The sequence below is a fragment of the Nelumbo lutea genome, chromosome 8, assembly GCF_056320005.1.
Source record: "Nelumbo lutea isolate HS-2025 chromosome 8, American lotus-T2T, whole genome shotgun sequence".
Classification (NCBI taxonomy): Eukaryota; Viridiplantae; Streptophyta; class Magnoliopsida; order Proteales; family Nelumbonaceae; genus Nelumbo; species Nelumbo lutea.
Genome location: NC_142691.1, coordinates 2,902,976 through 2,923,250, shown reverse-complemented (window position 1 = coordinate 2,923,250; position 20,275 = coordinate 2,902,976). Strand labels below are relative to the sequence as shown.

The 20,275-nt window shown below is 36.6% G+C and overlaps 1 protein-coding gene across 3 annotated transcripts in view; it reads left to right on the top strand.

The window, feature by feature from the left end:
• Positions 1–10,827: 10,827 nt before the first annotated feature.
• The window catches only part of LOC148842193 (F-box/LRR-repeat protein 15-like), a 29,259-nt gene continuing 19,811 nt past the window's right edge, over positions 10,828–20,275 (top strand). The window contains exons 1-2 of one of the 3 annotated variants that reach the window (XM_088960026.1): positions 10,886–11,852; positions 13,049–13,152. Coding sequence is in view for 1 of the 3 variants with exons in the window: in XM_088960025.1 (XP_088816151.1) it covers positions 11,395–11,852 (458 nt within the window). In the remaining 2 variants the exon portion in view is untranslated. Of the gene's footprint in view, positions 11,853–13,042; positions 13,153–20,275 lie in introns of all 3 variants that reach the window. The other 2 variants (XM_088960027.1, XM_088960025.1) reach the window with 2 other exon arrangements.

The window sequence follows — 20,275 nt, the reverse complement described above, 5'->3', positions numbered from 1 at the left end:
AGATACAAAGTTGAAATGGTTGGTTCCAAAACAAACTTGCACTATCATTTCATCCATTTGTTGGCTACTCAGGTTGTTGCAAGTTCCAACTTTTCCTCGCCTAGACACAATGTGAGATATGGAGAGAAAAAATCCACATGAAATTAAAAAAAAAAAAAGTTTAATTTGGAAAGAGTACAAATGCAAATACATATATTGTAAATACATACAAAATATAAGGGTTTTCACTCTAAATATGTGCATTTGTACTCCTTCCAAACTAAGCCAAAAGGGTAAAACGACTTATCATTTTTTAAGCTCATTCATTTATTCTCATTTTTGCTTTAACCTCTTGCAACCTTTTACTAGTTTTCTATTCTAGAATACCCTCAAATAAAGCCAAAAGACTATTATTAGCGGCAAAGGGTTAGAGAGATTAAGCGTTGTTTCATGACCTAACGGAAACAACAATTAAACAATGCATACTAAATAGGGGTGATCATGGGTCGGGTCGGGCTTTGCACTTATGATAAGGCCAATAACTTAGGCCCAGGGTTCTGGGCCTGAAACATAAGCCCTAACCCAGGTCTATACGGGCCTGGGCCTGATTACTGGCCAATGTCACTTATATATAAAACATTACATATCTATATATTAAATGACATGACATGCATATATAATTATTTTATACATTATATAATATAAAATATTACATATAATATAAATTATACATGTCATGTTAATAATATTTATATATAAAATATATAATATATTGTAAAATAACATGTATACATTATACACAAAATGCGTAAGTTTAAATATATGTGAGTCAAACCGGTCTTGAAGTATTAAGCCCAAGCATGGCCTTAAAATTTGTGGGCTTGATGTGAGCCCGAGCTAAAATCATCACCCATAATACTAAAGTGTTTCACAACCGATGGTAGGCGAAGAAAATATTGTAGTGGTTTCATCAGGGAAGGGGTTGGGTGAAAAATGAAGCGTCTATTTGGCATCATTGCCATTGCTCCACAAAACGATGCTACATCAGTGCCACGTTGGAAAAAACGATACTTCAGGAAACAGTGCTCCAAGAAATGTCGGGAAAGCATGGCTTGGAGCAATGCCAAATTTGGCATTTCCTGGAGCTGCAACTCATTGCTACCAACAAAGCAATGATGTGGTTGTGATGTGGCATTGGATAATGGGTATCAGTGCTAAAAAACGTTTCTTGAAGCATTGGTACCAAACAGAAAAGTTGTTGTTGCTCCAAGAAACGACATACTTGACAGCAACGATTCCAAACGGGAAAAAAAAAACATTTTATCAAAAAACAGTGCTTCCAACCCACACATCAACAACACCATTTAACATATACGAAATGAATAATGTTTAAGTTTATTTCTTTGAATAATTGATGGGAAAAGGGAATAAGGGAAATAAAAACCATGGTTTTCAAAACCATACCAGACTGAACGGTCGGACCGTTCGAACCGAACCCCTGACCGAATGGTCAGACCATTCAAACCAATAACCAAACCCATGACTGGTTCGGTTTAAAAAAACATGATAAAAACTAAGATTTAGAAACATATTTTATCCTTTACCCCATATAACTTATTATGCAAAATAGTTAATTTCAAAATTATGTAAGGTAGTTTAGATTTAGTATACATTAATTAATAAATATACATATTAATCGAAGTTCACGTTTTGTGCACTCGTGGGTGCATCGGACGCATGAACCCGCGAATGAGAAAACGACACATCAACCAGGCCAATGTTAACATCCATTTGAGTGTTAACGTTATCTGATTGGTTCAATTGGACGGTTTATGCGAACATAAACCGGTTCGTGCGGACATGAACTGATTTGGAACATAGACAAAAGGGCCTCATTTATTCGATTTTGTTTCCCTTGAAGAGCTCCTTCCACCGAACCCTATCCTTCCTCCATCGGTGGTGACAGAGTTCTGGTGGTTGATCGATGACGAGAATAAGACCGTCGACGGTGATGTGTTCTTCTCTCTTATTCTTCTCCTCTTCTCTTCTTCTTCTTATCCTCTTTTCATCGTCTTCTTCAATGGCAGGTCCGATCTTTTATTGAAAAATAATAGTTTTTTTTTTGTTAATATATTAAGCAATATTATCTTATAACTATAACTAAAAATCTTTGAAAAGATTTTAAGTGTCATCACATAAACGAATCATTTGAAGAAAATGGAATGGAAGATGGGATTGGACTGGGCCAAGCTAGCACAAGCACTGTTAGTGCAAATTCTCATTCTCCAACATATAAAATCGTACCATGTCTTAAAAAACAGTGAGACAACGCAAGCTGAAGTTGTAATGATTTTGAAGCTTTTTTTTTTTTTTTTTTGTCTATAGGAAATCTAAGTTTGGAAATTAAGGTTTTGCTGTGAAGCCTGCAGAACATTTGGATGGATGGATGCAACCAATCATTTCGAAAAAAATAAGCAAATCCCTAATCTCTGGATCTCTATTTTTTTATGCCATTAAACCCTAAAATTTACTATTGATAAGCAATTGCTACATCTACCATATGCCATATGATGCTTAGATATTCATTTTGAATACTTTGATTATTCTTTTCTTTCATTTCATTTTTTCGTTGATATGTAATTAGGTTTAGAACCGTATACTAGCACGGGATGTAATTCGCTCGTTTTGTTTATGGAGTGGAATCCTCACTCATGCTCATCTAGTATTGTGTTTCAGTACCGGTCCTACCACCTGTACATTTTCGTCCTTAGGATTGGCCTATCACTGAAGAAGAAGAAGAAGAAGAATGATCGCCGGCCCTACCATCGGAGTTATTTGTCGAAGAAGAAAAATGAAGAGTAGAAGAAGAAGAATGATCGCCGGCCCTACCACTGGAGTTACTTGTCGAAGAAGAAGAAGAAGAAGATAATAGGAGAAGAAGAATATGTCGCCGCCGAAAGTCACTTTGTTGCCATTGATGAACCGCCGGAGCTCTATTGCCGCTGATGGAGGAAAGGTTTGATGTATGGGTAGGATTCAGTGGAATGGGGCCTTTTGTCCCAGACCGGTTCGTATCCGTATGAACCATCCGAAAAAGCCGATTGGACCATGTTAACGCCCAAACGGATGCTAATGTTGGCCAAGTCAACGTGTCATTCTCTCATTCACGGGTTCACACATCCAGTGTACCCATGGGTGCACATAACGCGCTCTCTATTAATCGAAGTCAATTTTTTAATGGAGCGAATGGTTATGTTTAAATTCGATCTGTTTATTAATCGAACTATATCAACCGCATCCAATTTTGATTTGATCATGTATAAGGCCCATTCGACTATAAGATAATTTAATTGAATGTCGATTTGGGTTACAAGTTTTCAAGTGCTATTACCAACATAAAGACATTGCCAAATTTTGTGATAATATATAGTAAGGACCACAATATTTCCATGTCCCCACCAATTATAACTCAAAAGCGAGATGCGCAACAAAATCACACGGCTCATCATATTCGCATGCCTCTGTCTACGCTTTTTTTGAAAGGAGTCGGGTCCAGATTTTCTACCCATTAACATTGCATCCATACACAGCGAACATCTCATCCTCTTCATGTTATTATGCACATGGAAATGTTCCCAATGTACAAAATGAGCATTTTTGTGGTTAGACATGGGTAGAGTTATTGTGCATAGGAGATCTAAAGTCTTTTGGAAGAGAGATATGCCTCCATGCTTAAGAGCTTCTCTCATGTATTCTTCGATGCCTTTTAAATCACGAATTTCACCATTATTGCGATTAATGCCACATTCACTTGTAATTTATGAGTGATCATTCTTACTACTTTTTACCATCCTACTATGCCACTAGCCCTTATTGGCCTTTCACCTTATAATTTTGTTTACTTATCAGTGTAAGAGCACCTGTATAAGATAGGGTTCAACTATGATATGGAAAAGTTATAACATTCCAAAATAACTAATACTATAATCATAAGAGTGGTAGTGAATAAGCTGTCATTTATCAAAATTCATGGGTGGATTTTGATTGGTTAAAACTCTTTTTCGTACCACATCTTTCTCGCCAGGGGTGTAAACGGAGCGAATTCGAATCGAACCAGGCTTGGTTCGAATTCGAAACCGACTAAATAGATGCATATTCAAATACGACTCAATATTTGACAGTTTCTTAAAATAACGCATCAAATTTGAATTCATCTAAATAATCGAATATTTGAATTTGATTTGACTTCAAAATACATTTTTAACCCCAACCTCTTCACTAGGGGAATAAGAAGAAACATAGTTTGATTTTTCTTTTTCATTCCTTGTCGATCTAATATTCAAAAAACAAATTATTCCTTTTTTTTACATGTTCATGTGCTCTACAACGTCAAAAGGGATAGAGAACAATAGACAGGGAGAGAGGAAGAAAGAGAAAGCAACTAAGAAACAAAGAATAAAAATACTAGTATGTAAAAAAAAAAAGAAAAAGGAATGAAGAAAGGGAGATTAACATTAAAACTTATAAGTTGCAATGGACCAAAAGAAAAGAAGCTGCAAAAAAGAAATGTTGAAGGGTAAGAACCGAGGAAGAAAAAAGATGAATAATAAATTAAAAGTGATTGAAATGAAAAGTACAAAATAATTAATGAGATTCAGGCCTTTTGATAAAAAACAACAAAATATTAATTTGTTGGTTTCCAAAACCATCATAACATCTGCATCGGTTCAATTGATTTATTATTAAAATATCATTTTATTTGACCGAAAAATCACCATAGCGTGTCTGTCTTCTTTCAGTTATTTGTTATTAAAATAATATTATTAAATAAAATGTTCAAAAGTCATCATTCATTGTACTCCTACAAAATAATATATTAATATATATCGATATTACGTATAATATTATCAAATCGAATAATCATCAAATTGGATTGACTCCTATTCGAATTTGGTTCAATTAATTAATCGGTAAAAATGCATCATTCGAATTTGACCAACAATGGCATTTGAATAATCTGAATTCGATTCAATTTTGTCAAATTTTTTAATACCGTTTACACATCTATTTCCTACATTATATATTTTCTCATACAAGATAATATAACAGGAGTTTATCAAATATAATTTTTATCATCTACACCAAAACAAATGCAAGTATCTACTTTATAATAATATTAGTGGATCTACATACAATGCACGAGTTTTATTAGAGGAAACTAAAATAGGGTAGCCATATATGACATTCCAAATTATTTAATATAAATTAACTAAATAACAAATTTGGTTAAAGCATATTCATATAGTATTGTTATTGAGCATATTTTATGTGAAATTTAAATTCTTATTATATTTTGTATGAATACAAATTAATAATAATTTATTTATTTTACAAATCTTGAAAATGTACAATAATTTGAGTACATCTAAAAGTATTCATTTCATTAGTTGTTCTTGATCTATATGAAAATTAAATAAGAAAAATTAATAAGTTTATTGTTGTTCATGTTGTTTCTTTTCCTTATACTAGTAATTAAGCACATGTGCTGCATGTGTGAAAATTTTCTTGATATCAATTACTTTAATTTTAGATATATCATAGTTAAGATAGAAATAAATAAAAATAACATTATGATTAAAAATAAACTTAAATATTTATTATTCAATTATGACATCATGCATTTTTTTGAAAAGTTGGATCATTGACCCACCATCTAGATAATAAATAGCATTGTTTTTGAATTTGTTTTAAATTAGGGAAAATTATAATTAGAGCCGATTACTGTACATTTAAATTTTAGTTACAATGTTGGTCCATAAACTAACAAAACTCTAACAAATGACTCTACATTTCAAGTTATAAAAAACCTCGCCATGTTATTGGAGGGTTATCTGGCTAATTGTCAACATGGAACTCTTATTCCATATTGGACACAATAAAAAGTTTATATTAAAATTGCCCTTTATTGTTGGGTGATTGAGAAAAAAAAAGGTTTTTAGTCTCTCTCTCACACTCTTTCACTCACATTTATCTTTATCTACTCAACAACTATGCGATTTGAAAATAAATAAATATTGTTTTTGGTTTTTGTATTTACATTATGTATACCAATTTCTCTCATTCTCTCTCTCTACTTATTGTTCTCCCTCAATCTCTCTCGTTCTCTCTTAATTTATATTGTTCTCCCTCAATTTCTCTCATTTTCCCTCTCACTTTTTTATTTTATTATTTTCTTCACACTTATATGATATTAATCAAATTGTACAAAAGAACATGAGAGCAATTTGGAATGGTTCAAAAATTATTACACCGATTTGATAAAATTCACAAGAAACTCTCGACTATGAAATTTATACAAATTGGAGAACGATATAGATTGGGGGATAATGAGATTTTGACTGAAAGGGAGAGTAAGGGAGAAAATTAAGATGGATCGGTGGGGTCCTGATTTTTGAGACATGCCCGATTTTTAGTAATTGATTGAACCAAACAATGAGATACATAGGCATTTATTGAAACACTTATGTGGATCTGACGTGGCACTGTTTTTTTGAAAAACGGCCACAATTCCAAACCTCCCCTCAATTATTTCATTTTAAATTAGACTTGTATTCAGCCATAGTCAATTGGGTCTACATATGCAATGCCACCATACACTATACATATAGTGGTTAAAAGTATCAACAAAATCATGCTGTCGTTATTATTGTTGATGTTTTAGGGGGGGGGGTGTTAATGGTGGCAAAGAAAAATCAAATCCATAGGTAAACCTTGAAATCAATCTTGCAACCGCTAACGCCAGAACCAAATCCATGGGTAAACCGATTCCTCAGCATAAGCAAAACAGTTGATACGGGCTGATACATTGTCACTTTTTTAAACATTATCATTACTCACCCATTAAATAATAAGATTATTACCCAAAAAATAATAAGATTATTTGCAGTGTTAATCTAAACCAACTTTGATTCTTTATACACCTATTATCTCTCTCATCCCTCGAACTCACACCAATAAAAATGAACGACCCCTTTATTTGCCCAGACTTGATCTATCATATTATTGAAGATGTGTAATATTCACATTTGTTCACTAAAGGAATTAATCTTAGCTCTTTATAAGCAACACCTCTTTATGTATGCAAACCACATAAAATTTCCAAAACCTAGACCCTCCTTCGTATTAATCCAATTTAGTGGTTGTTATGAAAGCAATACAAATTCCAACATATTTCCATTATTTGTTGCTTTTTATGTTTTCCGTAAAAGGGTATTACCATCCCTATGTTCGTTGGAGTCAAATAGTCTAGACTAGGTTTAAGGTCAAACCGGGCCCAATGCTATACTGCTATCAATTGGGCATAAGACTTAAGCTTGAGGTCAAGTATAAACTAAAATTTGATAGATTCTGATTAGGCTTAGAGGCCAATTAGACTGCAATGAAAATATATATGTGTGTTTAATTGAATCAGACTCGAATTGAATTAAGATTGAGCTAGGCTTACGATGGACATAAGCTACCTGAGGACTAAGCTTGAGTTAAGCTAGAAAAAATAGAAAGGCTAATGTTTTGGGACGAACCAAAAACAACGACCAAGAGTTCGAGCCTAGTTCATGTAAAGTGGTGGACTTAATTCGTATGAGCTTTGGATTGGGCCTGCCCAAGTTATACTCTGTATAAATAGTATGGAGAATTAAAAAAATTATCATATTGAATATAAAATTTCAACAGTGTTTTTGTTTAAGAAAAGCCTAAAACAACATAAAAGATAAAAATTATTTATTTGGTTATAACATCTTCAATTTGATCGAGTAAAAGTTTTATGGAAAGAAGCAAAAGCTATCATTCAATGGCTCTACGGTTTTATTTGCTACTTCATCAAGCGGTACTCGATACTGCATTCTACTCCATTTGAAGCCCAGGCCCATAATAAGGGTTGAAATTGGTAGCTATGATTTGAAATTTTTATTGAATAAAGATGCAGGCCTTAAAACTTAAAAGTTAAAAGTCATTTGGACCGTTTGGTAGATCATTAACAACGAGATATTAGATTCCCCTAAAATAAGGAGTCCGAATCTGTCCTTTTATACCAACTTAACATGTCCCCGCCGAATATTAGGAACATCTTCATTACATGTGCATCCCAATACATGAGTTCGGATATGCTCCTCATAGAATACGCCTCACACAATTTTTACAATGCATCACAGCCTTGTATTGGGAATATCTTTCGATGAATGATAGCATCATGTGCGAGAGATGTTCTCAACACATAACTGCAATGCACTGTGAGGTTGATGTGAGGCACGTTCTATGAGGAGCATATCCATACTCCCAATATAGGATGTATTGTGAAAGAGCAACAACTGACTGTCTGCCTGCACTCCAGATTCCATGAGGTGCACTATGTGAGGAGAAGATCTAGACTCTTCAGAGACAGTGGATATATTTGGCCAAGACAATCCTAATTGGTTGCACCATCATAACAAATTGGGTTCTATTCATCACAGAGGGCATCTTACACTGAACTTTACATGCACATATCACTGTAAACTAGGAGCATCTCCCATGAATAATAACACATAAATATGGGAAATGTTCCTAATACATGGTGAGATTAGAGACATACCTGTGAGATTGATGTGAAAAGTATCGTGTTAGAAGCAAATCTGGTCTCCGTCATAACACACTATACACAGCACAAGTTTGGTTCTTGTTCATGCGATTTTTTCCTCGAAGCCCTAATTTTTTTAATGGGCCCTAGCCTCAAAACCGAAAGTATCATACATGGATGATGGACACCGTATCATTCACACCTGCTCCATCAGAAAGAGGATAGCGAAAAGGTCTTCGTTAATGGATTGATGTATCATGTGAATATGACTATGATCTCCTACCCACAACACTTCTACCCATAAAACACTATCTTCGTGAATTGGGAACATTTCCCCATGTATAATGTGTGGCTGTGACATGGTTTTTAAAACTGGATTGGATTGGGTAGTTAGACCGAAAAAACTGAAAATCGGTCACCGGTTCCATTTTACCCCATAATTGTTATTTCACAAAAAATAAAATAAAAATCATTGATTTGGTTAACAAATCGCTTACCTGGGTGGTTGAACCATTTCAACCGTCCAATAATTTGGCCATTTTTTTTATCATAATGAGCCATTCATTCGGTTCAAATAGACTGATTGTTCAACCCATGAACCGGAACCCTGACCGGTTTGTTGTCCGTTTTGGTTTTAAATGCCTTTGGCTATGATGTTATGTAGGTGGATGTTGGTAGAAAAATCCATACTATGCTAAAAACCCTCTTCAACAACTTGGGCTGTTGGGCCACATTACCCAGAGTATTGTCCATGTCCAAGCTCACAAAACTCCCTCTTAATACGGTCCAACATGATTTGTGCCTACACATCTTATATCAAACTATGACCCATTGTGTTCGTGAATTGTGATATGGGGAATTAGGGCTCCTTGCACCAAGCTCACAACCACATCCCACCATATGCTAGTAACATCTCCCATGCATAATGTATATTTTGAAAAAGTAGTTAATAAAATCTTTTTATTTTTTTGTATTTGTTGATAGGTAGACGCCCACATAAGCATAATAGTAAATAAACACCTTTGTGTTGGGGGAAATGTTTAAATGATCCCCCAATGATTAACTTGCATGTAAACCAATACAAACATTTATAAGATAAATAAACATATGAAGTAGCATCATGGGACAAATGTTCACACGGCGATGACATAGTACCATTTATTAAATAAATGGAAATCATACCAAATACCCTGAATAATATACAAGTATTGGAGATATTCGCAATGTGAGGGGTGCTCTATAAGGAGCAAATCATAATTCGATATGGGGATACAAATTATATTGGGAATTGGATCACTTGCCAATAAAATATGCTTAAAACTCTCTAACAACATCATTTGACATCGCACATCTCATACATGGCAGGTTCAACTTTTATGGTAAGCCCCAATTTAATGGTGAGATATGTGATGTAAGATCAAGTTGGTTGGGTGTTGGGACATGTTTTGTTGGCATGACATCCTAATTATTATGTTCCAACACGTAAAAGGGAAATTATATTGGGAATTGGATCACTTGCCAATAAAATATGCTTAAAACTCTCTAACAACATCATTTGACATCCCACATCTCATACATGGCAGGTTCAACTTTTATGGTAAGCCCCAATTTAATGGTGAGATGTGTGATGTAAGATCAAGTTGGTTGGGTGTTGTGACATGTTTTGCTGGCATGACATCCTAATTATTATGTTCCAACATGTTAAAGGGATTTTTATTGAGTTCAAATTTGCTACCAATTAGTGCTCACAATGTACCAATTAGCCATTATAACCCATACATATCCCATGAATGAGAAGGGAGTGTTGGGTTGTAGTGGCATGTTGGGAGCATTTTATTGCAAACAATTCCTTATCTATTTTTGTTGGTCTAACAAGAAAACATCCCTACAATGTTTAAAAAACCAACCTAAACGATGAACCTTTTTTTGCGTTTGGGTTGCAAGTCATCAGTTCGATCAATCAAGTTGAACAGTTTATACTATACCACGTCAACACATATATATTAATGTGCCAGGTTGGGATAACCCAACTTCGCACATTAAGAATATCTCACGTACCATTCATAGGAAGATATTCCCGTGTATAATTGTAATATCCTATCCAGTGTGGGTGGGTAGGATTACTGTGGGCAGGAGATCTGATTATCTGAATTGCGCGCTGATAAAGTTTGTTGGGCCTGTGTTGGGAGGAAGTGATTGTTAAATCGGTGCAAAACAATCTAATAACTCACAATCTGAAAAAAACTCGCCATCCATTGGCCACTTGAAAAGGAGAGAGATTTTTTGGTAGGAGGGAGAGAGATCAATTACGAAGAAATATAATTAGAACAAATTTTCAGTCCGTGCGAGTTTTGCCCAAAAACTGCCACATATAAGTACGAATTCTTTCCAATATCACCATTAGCGCCGATCTATTTCAGAAAGAGGGCGGTAGAGGGCAGAGGTAGACTAGAGAGAGAGAGAGAGGAGATGGTCAGTGTAGGTCAAGTCGGATCAGATCTGTAAAATTATCTCCAGCAACAATTTCAGGTGTGGAGCCTTGGAGAATTCTTGTTTACATGGTTTGGCATTTGAAGCGTTTCGAATAGGTACCTTTTTAAATTTATTTTTGCTTTGATTTACGTGGAATGGGGACCGCTGGATTGCAAGGGCTTTGGAAATGTAGAAAGTGGTTCATTAGTTTATACAAGACAGGATTAGATGGGATCTTGATCTAGGGTTTGTGAAGGTAACATCTTCTGTGTGGAAAAACAACGTTCTTTTTAGGGTTTTGGTTTCGATTTTGCGCAGTTGCATCTTGCATGAGGCTTTGGTGTTGTTTTGGTTTTGGGGATGAAATAGAAGAGAAAGAAGAAAACATCAGGTGCATGAAAAAAGTCTATATTGCGGTTGAAGGTAAATCTGAGGAGTTTTCATATGCGGATATGGAAGACGAGGAATCTGGCACTTCAAGAATGGGGGGGCGTGGAACATTGGATGATTCGCCTGATGGGGAAAGTTCCGTTGGAGAATTGCTATCGGAAATAGAAGTTGCCGCGAGAGATCGTCGGGATAACGACACGGCTGGTGACTGTTTCGCTGCATGGGAACTTGCCTTTGGGACTTCTCGTTGTTTTGACCGCTATTCTTCAGCCAGTAGTCAGGGTCTTGTGGATGTTGACGGCTTGGGTATAGCTGAAGAATCTTCCTTGGGTTTGGCAAGAGGGAATCACAATCGGGATTTCCAGCACAAGCGGGCTAAAGTCCATTCTGATTCTCCGTGAGTTCCCTCTCGCTATCTCCTTCTTTTGTCTTCTCATTTTACTGAAAAAGTGTGTACATTTTTTTTTTTAGAATTTTATTTAGGCAAGTAAATTAGCTGGTCGTGGAACTTTTTTTTTTTTACTGAGCAAAGTCAATATTTGTTGATTCATTGGATTATAGGCTAATATCTGTCACGTTTGCAGATAAATTTTCCTTCATACTTTTGGTACTTGAGCAAATGTCCCATACTTGCCATAGCTTATCAGCCTATGATCTCAAACAATCATACGATGCCCATTGTGGGACTGTAAGACTGCATGTATAGGCTGTTGTTGGTTGAACATAGAATCGTTGGGAAGAAATAATTTCCTTGGAAAATTCTATTCAGTGGGAAAATGAATAGTTTCCCTAGTTTTCATAGTGATTGGTTTAACTTGGAAAACAAGCCCGAATGGTTGAGAGATAATGAATACGTGGGTGTTTTGAACTTTGGATCCAGAGGACCAACCATGTATTTAGAAATAACTGAGAACTAGAAGGAATGTCAATTTTCTAAACCTGCTGCCCACTTTTTGGAAAATGTCTGTTATTAAGAAAACAAGAAGGTACACACATGGTGGTTCCTGTTCCCAATTGCTTCATAATTTGTGCTTCATGTCTTTTAAGAGTCAATGGAATATGGTACTTTTTTGAGAAGGTAAAGCATTGTATTCTATTAATATAGTAAGCAAAAGAGTACATCATCCCATGTATAATGAGAACCTATACATTGGGAATATACAAAACATGGATGACATATGGTATTTTAGATGGATTATCAACTTTTCTTTGTGATACATGCCCCTTAATTGTTATAGACGTGTCTCACATCTGATATATTTATTTGCATGTACCCAACAATTGTATTAAAACCTGTAATTGACTAATTGCCTCACACGATCTTTTGAAATTGATCTTCCCCTTGTCCTACTCATTTCAGGTAATTGGCATTAAAAGATTAGAGCATATGATTTTTATTCTTTGCTATTATGTTATTTAATACACAGTTTTTTTGTTTGGTATTACATATTATACATTACAAGGGGATTAAGGGGGTGGGACAGAGCAGGATACATGTGAGGTCCACTAAAACATAGTGTTAGATACAATCATATTACACCATTTCAACTGCAGATTACTCTAACCGAACAGTTTGTCTGACATCAGAAGCAGGTTGTGTGGCAGGCCTGGTGTCACTCCAACCTAAAGAAACATCTGAAACCACTAGACGTGCACAACCCGGCTATGAACTGTCAACCATCAACATGACAAGTCTGGTGGGTTCGAATCCAATTGATCAGATCATGTGACAAGTGTAAACATGTTTATGCAAAAAAATATTTGCTTTTGGTGCACATGGGGCTTTTGTAATTAGTCTGTCATTTCATGTAGACATCCATACTTTTTCTTCAAAATTAACAGAACTTTGATCACATTTCTAGGGTTCATATATAATTACACAGATAAGTGAATATACATACACATAGTTTGTCAATCATAAACATGCATGTAATATGTCAATCATATAGCTTAAGTTTTTTTTTTTTTTTTTGACGGGTGATTTTAGAGAGGTGTTCCATTAAGTGGTTTCTATGTGATTCAAAACAGATAAATGATTTTATTTATAGGCATAGATATATAGGGGTGGAGAAGTAGTGAGATGGAGTTCGAGGCGAAGAAGTTTATTTTGGAGGAGGGGAAAAGCCGGAAACAATTGGTATTGAAGATTAGAGAGGAAGGTAAGGCTTCTATTTTCTTGATTGGTGTAGCGGTGCTGTGGTTGAAAGGATTCATTGATGGAGGTCTATTCTCTGTGAAGTTTAATGGATGGAGAAGCTCATCAAAGCTACTGAGAGAAATGTATCAGGTGTTTCTGAAGTGCAACAAAAAGGGTTGGTTTGTGGAAGTTAAGAGTTTTTTTTTGTGATAATAATAGAAAACAATTGATTTGCTTCCCAGAAGGAAAACAAGGGTTAGGCTGGCGGTTGATGTTAGAGAAATTCCAAGATTTTTTATTGTCAAAAGGTACTCTCTTGTTTGAAGGAGTGAAGTCGGGAGTTAATCAGGATAACTCACCTGATAGGGGTTCTCCTAAATCTGCTAACAACACTCCTGAGCGAAAGGGTTGAAAGATCGTTAGCACGAAGAAAACCCATATCCAGTTTTGATTGCTAATAGAAGCAGTATCTAAAGACTGTTTTTGAAGGATAATATTTGAAATTGGGGACAAAGATTAATTGTGAAGGTTGGAAAAAAGTGTCTGATTGGGAAGTGGTTGTGAAGGTTATAACGAATAAGCTCCAAGTTGATTATGGTGTTTCGATGTTTCCCTTCGATGATAGTAGGGCAATTTTGGATACATGGGATAATATTGTAAACTTCAAAATAATGGAGACGGATTTGGGGGGTGATGTTAATCAAATGATGGTCTTCTTCTTGTAATAGTAAGGAGTTTAATATTGAAACATTTGAGGTCTTGTTGGTTGGTATCCCTTTCACTCTGTGGAAGACGACCACCATTAACAAAATCGTAAAAGCTCTGGGAGGCGTGGAAGAGGATAAGAAATTTAGTGGGAGAAGGGGAATGGTAGGGGGGGAAGTAAGAAGGGAAGAAAGAATAAAAGAGTGGAACAAATTGACCATTGGGAGACTCGAGGAAAAGAAAACTAGTACGATTTCTCTGATTGAGGAGATTGAGGGCCCCTATCAGATAGTGATAGAGATTTGCGGTGGTCTATGAAGAAGGAACTCTTCTCAGAGAGGAAATTTGTTGGAAACAATAGTCTAGGGAGAAATGGATCAAGGAAGGGGATGGTAATAAGATATTTTTTTCATGCCATTGCAAATGAAAGGAGGAAAACCCTACTTAGATTACTAATCACACAGAGATAGCCAGGGCCTTTGTAGATCGCTTTAGGTCAATCCTTCCTAGACCACTTACTAATAGTTGGTCAATTGAGCGACTTGATTGGTAGACTTTGGGGAATGATCAAGTAGAGATCCGGGAGAAAAGGTATGAAGAGGAGGAAATCAAGGAAGTAAATTTTTCAATGAACAAATCTATAGCTCCGCAACCTGATGGCTTTCCATAGGAGGGGCAAAATTTGCCTGGGAATGAACTTAACTTTTATAGCTTTGGTTTGCAAGAAAATTGGTGCTGCCCACCCCAAGGATTTCCGTCCCATCATCCTGGTGGCGAGCATTTATAAGATAATTGTTAAGGTTCTGCCCTTTAGGGTCAAGACGGTTTTTCCCTCACTCATATCTCTGTTTCAAGGGGCTTTTGTTCAAGATAGGCAAATCGTAGATCAGATCCTAATTGCAAATAGCGTGTCAAGGTCCAAAAGTGACTAAGGAAGAAAGGAGTTGTGGTGAAACTAGATGTGGAAAAAGCTTATGATCTCATGGACTAGGAGTTTTTTTATCAAGATCATGAGAAGCTGTGGGTTTGGAGAGTTTTGGTGCAAATGGATAAGAGGGTGTTTGTAGTCTACTCATTATTCAATTCTTGTCAATAGGTCGGTGGTGGATTTCTTTGAAGGAATTAGAGGCCTTAGACAAGGTTTCCATAAGAGCCAATGTGCTTAGCAAGCTGATCATAAGAGCCAATAACTTGCAGCTGTTTAAGGGCTGGTTAGCTGGAAGGGATAGATTTCAGATAACTCACCTACATTTTGTAGATGATATTCTAGTTTTTTGTGAGGGGGCAATAGGACTAGAGTGGAAAACTTGAAGTTGGTAGTGAATCTCTTCGAGAGGGTCTCCAACTTGACACTTAATTGGAATACAAGTGTTTTAGTTGGAGCTAATGTGGATGAAGATTTGTTGGGGGAGATGGCAAGTTTTTTGGGTTGTGAGAAAGGCAATTGGCCGATCAAGTACTTAGGGCTCACTCTTGGTGACAACCCCAAATATTTGAATTTTTGGAACCTAGTGGTGGTAAGGTTTGAGGAGAGGCTTGCTGGCCGGAAAAGGAATTATATATCGTTAGGTGGGTGGGTAACTCTGATCAAGTTTGCTTTAGTAAACCTTCTTGTTTATTTTATGTCGGTTTTTTGGATGCCCCTAACTATTGTGAGAGTTGGAAAAGATAAAGAGAGATTTTTTTTTTTTCTGTGGGAACTTGATCAAGGGAAGAAAGATCGCTTGATTAGGTGGGAAAAGGTGTCAAAGTTGAATGCAGAAGGAGGGTTGGGGATTGGGAATATTAGATTGAAAAATTGGGATTTATTGAGTAAATGGTTATGGAGGTTCCCAAGTGAGAGTGATAGACTTTGGCCCAAAGTGATAGCAAGCATTTATGGGATACCAAACAATGGATGGGATGCTTGTTATCTTCATAGAGCTTCGTTGGGAAGCCATCCACGATTGTCTTCTTGTCATCCTCAATCACATTAGGTATGATTTGGTCTCGAGTCAAAAGGTTAGGTTTTGGGAGAGGATATTTAGGTTGGGGAAGAAACCCCTTTAGTGGAGGTTTTCCCTTCTCTTTATGATAATTTCCAACCTTTAAGGTAGGGTGGTGGCTGATTCCTTTGTTCCTCTCCATTTCCTTTTGATCTAAATTGGAACTTTGGTTTCATTAGGAATCTAAGAGAGTTTGAAGTTCCCCTTGCTTCTGATTTGCTCTCCTTGATGTACTTTGTGGTTCTTGGGGATAGGGGTGTGGATTAGTGTTTTAAAAGCGCAAGGCGTAAGCCGAGGCACGTGCCTTTTTAAGAAAGGCGCAAAATTACAAAAAAATCTAAAAAATAAAAAAAATCAGAAAATTCAAAAAATACCAATAGAATTAAAAAATGCAAAAATATTAAATATAATTTTAATAAAAAGTATAAACATAAAATTTAAAATAAATGTTTTATAAAATCAATTATCCAAAATTAAAATACATAAACATAACATGTAAAGCGTATTCAAATGGAAATTTAAAAATAAAAGCAAACATATAAACCATTTTCAAGCATGTAAAACCCACAATCTTTTTTTTAGTCGCCTTTGTACCACGCTCTTGAGGCAAGCCCAAACAAGAAGATATTTCATTTGAAAGGGGTGCGCCTAGGACCTGGGTGAGGTGCATACCCCAAAATGTGCCTCGCTTGTGCGCCTAGGTGCGCTTGAGGCCCGCCTTTTAAATCACTGGTGTGGATAGTAGGATCTGGACCCTTAACTCGGCTGGGGCATTCACTTGCAAATCCTTTTTTAATTCCCTTGTTGCTTCTTCCCCCTCTCCTTCCCCTTCTTTCCCTATGAAGGATGCCCTCCCATTCCCCGTAGAGTGAGTGCCTTTTGTTGGGAAGTATTTCGTGGTTGCATTAATACTTGTGATAAGATTCAAAGAAAAAGGCCAAACTGGTGCTTGTCCCCCAACTGGTGCAGCTTGTGCAAGGTTAATGTTGAGACTGCTTTTCATCTTTTAATCTCCTGTCCTTTTGTTGGCTTTATCTGGGAGTGGTTTCCCTCACTTTTTGGTTGCAGGTGGCTTTCTCCTGTTAGCTTGGAAGGGTGGTTTTCCCCTTCTGTTTGCAGGTGCACTACTAAATGAGGTAGACTGATGTGGAGATGTACAAGGGCAACAATTGTTTGGACAGTCTGGGAGGAAAGAAACTCTAGAATTTTTGGTGAAAAGGAAGGAACTTAGGTAGCTTTGATTGAGGTAGACTGATGTGGAGTTGTACAAGGGCAGCAATTGTTTGGACAGTCTGGGAGGAAAGAAACTCTAAAATTTTTGGTGAAAAGGAAGGAACTTAGGTAGCTTTGATTGAGGCCATAACCCTTCGAGTGGACCATTGGGTTAAGATCTTGAGCTTGTTCTCAGATTTTCAAATTGATGGTTTTTTAGTGCTTGGGGGATTATAGTTGCTTCATCTTCTAGAAGACAAGTTGAATCAGTGGTCTGGTCTCCCTCGCCTCGTGGCTGGTTCAAATTGAGCTTTGATGGCAGCAGTGTGGCCAATCCAGGTCCTGTAGGTATTGGAGGAGCTATCAGGGATGAGGAAGGCAACATTTGTGGTTTATTCTTGGGTCTAGCTGGGCATAGTGATGTGGCATCTATAGGATTCTTAGCTTTCTGTATTTGGGGTTGAGAAGGCTAAGGATTTGGGCTTGGAAAGGCTAATTGTTGAAGGTGACTCCAAATCAGTTTTGGACTGATTAAAAAAAGGGGGAGGAGTCTGTTGGCACCTAACGGATGGCCTTAAGAGATTCAAAATGCTCTCCTGGGATATGTTGATTCAAATGAATTGGGTTAGAAGATCAGCCAACAATTTGGTAGATGGTTTGGCTAAACAAGTGGTACAAAGATAATCTATGTTTTGGGCCTATTTGTAATTTTGGGGGGTTTGGACATCTGGTATCCTCTTTGTTTCCTTCACGATTTCCATTAAGGCAATGTTGAATGTTGAGAAAAGAGAGGCTTGATGTTGTGTTATTACAAGAATCCAAATTACTGAATTTGATAATTGATGGGCAAGAAGTATTTGGAAAAATAGGGGAATCAAATGGGCGATATCCCAATCTTGGAGATCTTCATAGGGGATAATCACGCTTTGGGATGGTGGGTCTTTGATTGGGATGAAGGAACTTGTTGGTAAATTCACTGTATCAATCAAATTTCAACAAGCCATTGATGGGATTGAATGGGTTCTGACAAAGGTTTATGGTCCCAATGGATATGGGTAGAGGAGGGAGTTTTGTGAAGAGTTGGAGGAGGTTGGGTTGGACTAAATTGATAGAGGATTCTAAAAATTGGCTGGAAAGAACCTATGAGTTGGAAGAGATCCAAGAAGTTGTGTTCTCAATGGATAGATCCAAAGCACCGGGAACTGATGGTTTTATAGTGGTCTTCTTCATTAAGATTGTTGGGATGTGATTAAGGATGATCTGTTGAAAGTGTTTGATGAATTCTTTATGAGGGGTGTGATCAATCCGTGGGTTAATTCCATCTTTAAATCTTTAATCCCAAAGAAAGATGATGCAACACACCTAAAAGATTTTAGGCCAGCCAGCTTGATTAAGAACTTGTATAAAATCATGGCTAAGGTGTTGTCTCGAAGAATTAAGGAGGTTCTTCCTTCCTTGATTTCTCCCTTTTAAGGAACTTTCGTTAAAGACAGACAAATAATTGACCAGATTTTGATTGCTCGTGAAAGTGTTGTTGAGATGAAGAAATTTGGGAGGAAATGTTTGGTTTGTAAGTTAGACTTGGAAAAGGCCTATGATTTGGTTGATCAGAACTTTTTGCTGGAGGTTATGGAAAATTTTGGTTTTGGTGGTAGATGGTGCCAATGGATCTTAGGATGTGTTAGGACTTGCCATCGATTTTGGTGAATGGTAAAGTGGTGGATCATTTTCCGGCCATTAGGTGAATAAGGCAAGAGAATTCTCTCTCCTCATTCTTGTTTACTTTGATTGCTGATGTGTTTGGAAGATGAATCTCTAGGGTAGATGCTAGAAATTTGATGAGGGGATGGAGAGTTGGTAGAGAGGAAATTCCTATCACCCATCTACAGTTTGCGAATGACACGATTATATTTTGTGTTGGGGATGATCCTAGGTGGATGCGTAATCTGAAGATGATTGGTTTCATATTTGAAAAAAAGTGTTGAATTTGAAGATTAGTTGGGATAAAAGTTGGCTTGTGGGTGTTAATATGGGGGAGGGGGCAGAGAGGTTGAAGGGGGAGTGAAGTTCTTGGAATGCAAGGTTTCTCAATGGTCGATGAACTATCTAGGGTTACCTTTGGGGGATAATCCTAGCGGTAGTAATTTTTTTGAATTTGGAAATTGAGTGGTTTACCAAAAGACTGGCTTTTTGGAAGAAAAATTATTTATCTTTGGGGGGAAGGATTACTTTAATCAGGTCTACTCTTGCCAAGTTGACAGTATACTTTTTGTTGGTTTTTAGGATCCCATGATGGGTTAGTAAAAGGCTAGAAAAACTTATGAGGGATTATTTTGTGGGAGCTAGGGGAGGAAAAAAGGGTTCGTAGAGTTAGTTGGGATGGGAAGAAGAATATACGATCAACACTTGGAAATACAAATTTGCATTCAGGGAGATTGGTCATCTTGCATGAAAGGTTAATGCAAAGTTTGGATGGGTAAGAAGAACAACAAACGGAATGGTAGATGCTCTAGCAAAACGGGGGGCATATAGACCAATATTATTTTGGGCAAAGCTGTAACTGCTGCAGTGAAAAAGAAACTGGGTGGCCTCTGTGCTTGAAAGCATTTGATTTCTTTATAAATTGGGCAACTCTTTAGTAAAAACAATTGTAATCTTACTTCAAATTAATAAATAAAGTTTATTTGCTAATAAAAAAGGGGATCATAGAGTTAGTTGGGATGTGGTTAGAAGAAGTAAGAATTTTGGTGGGCTAGGTTTGGGAAATATTTAGGAAAGGTG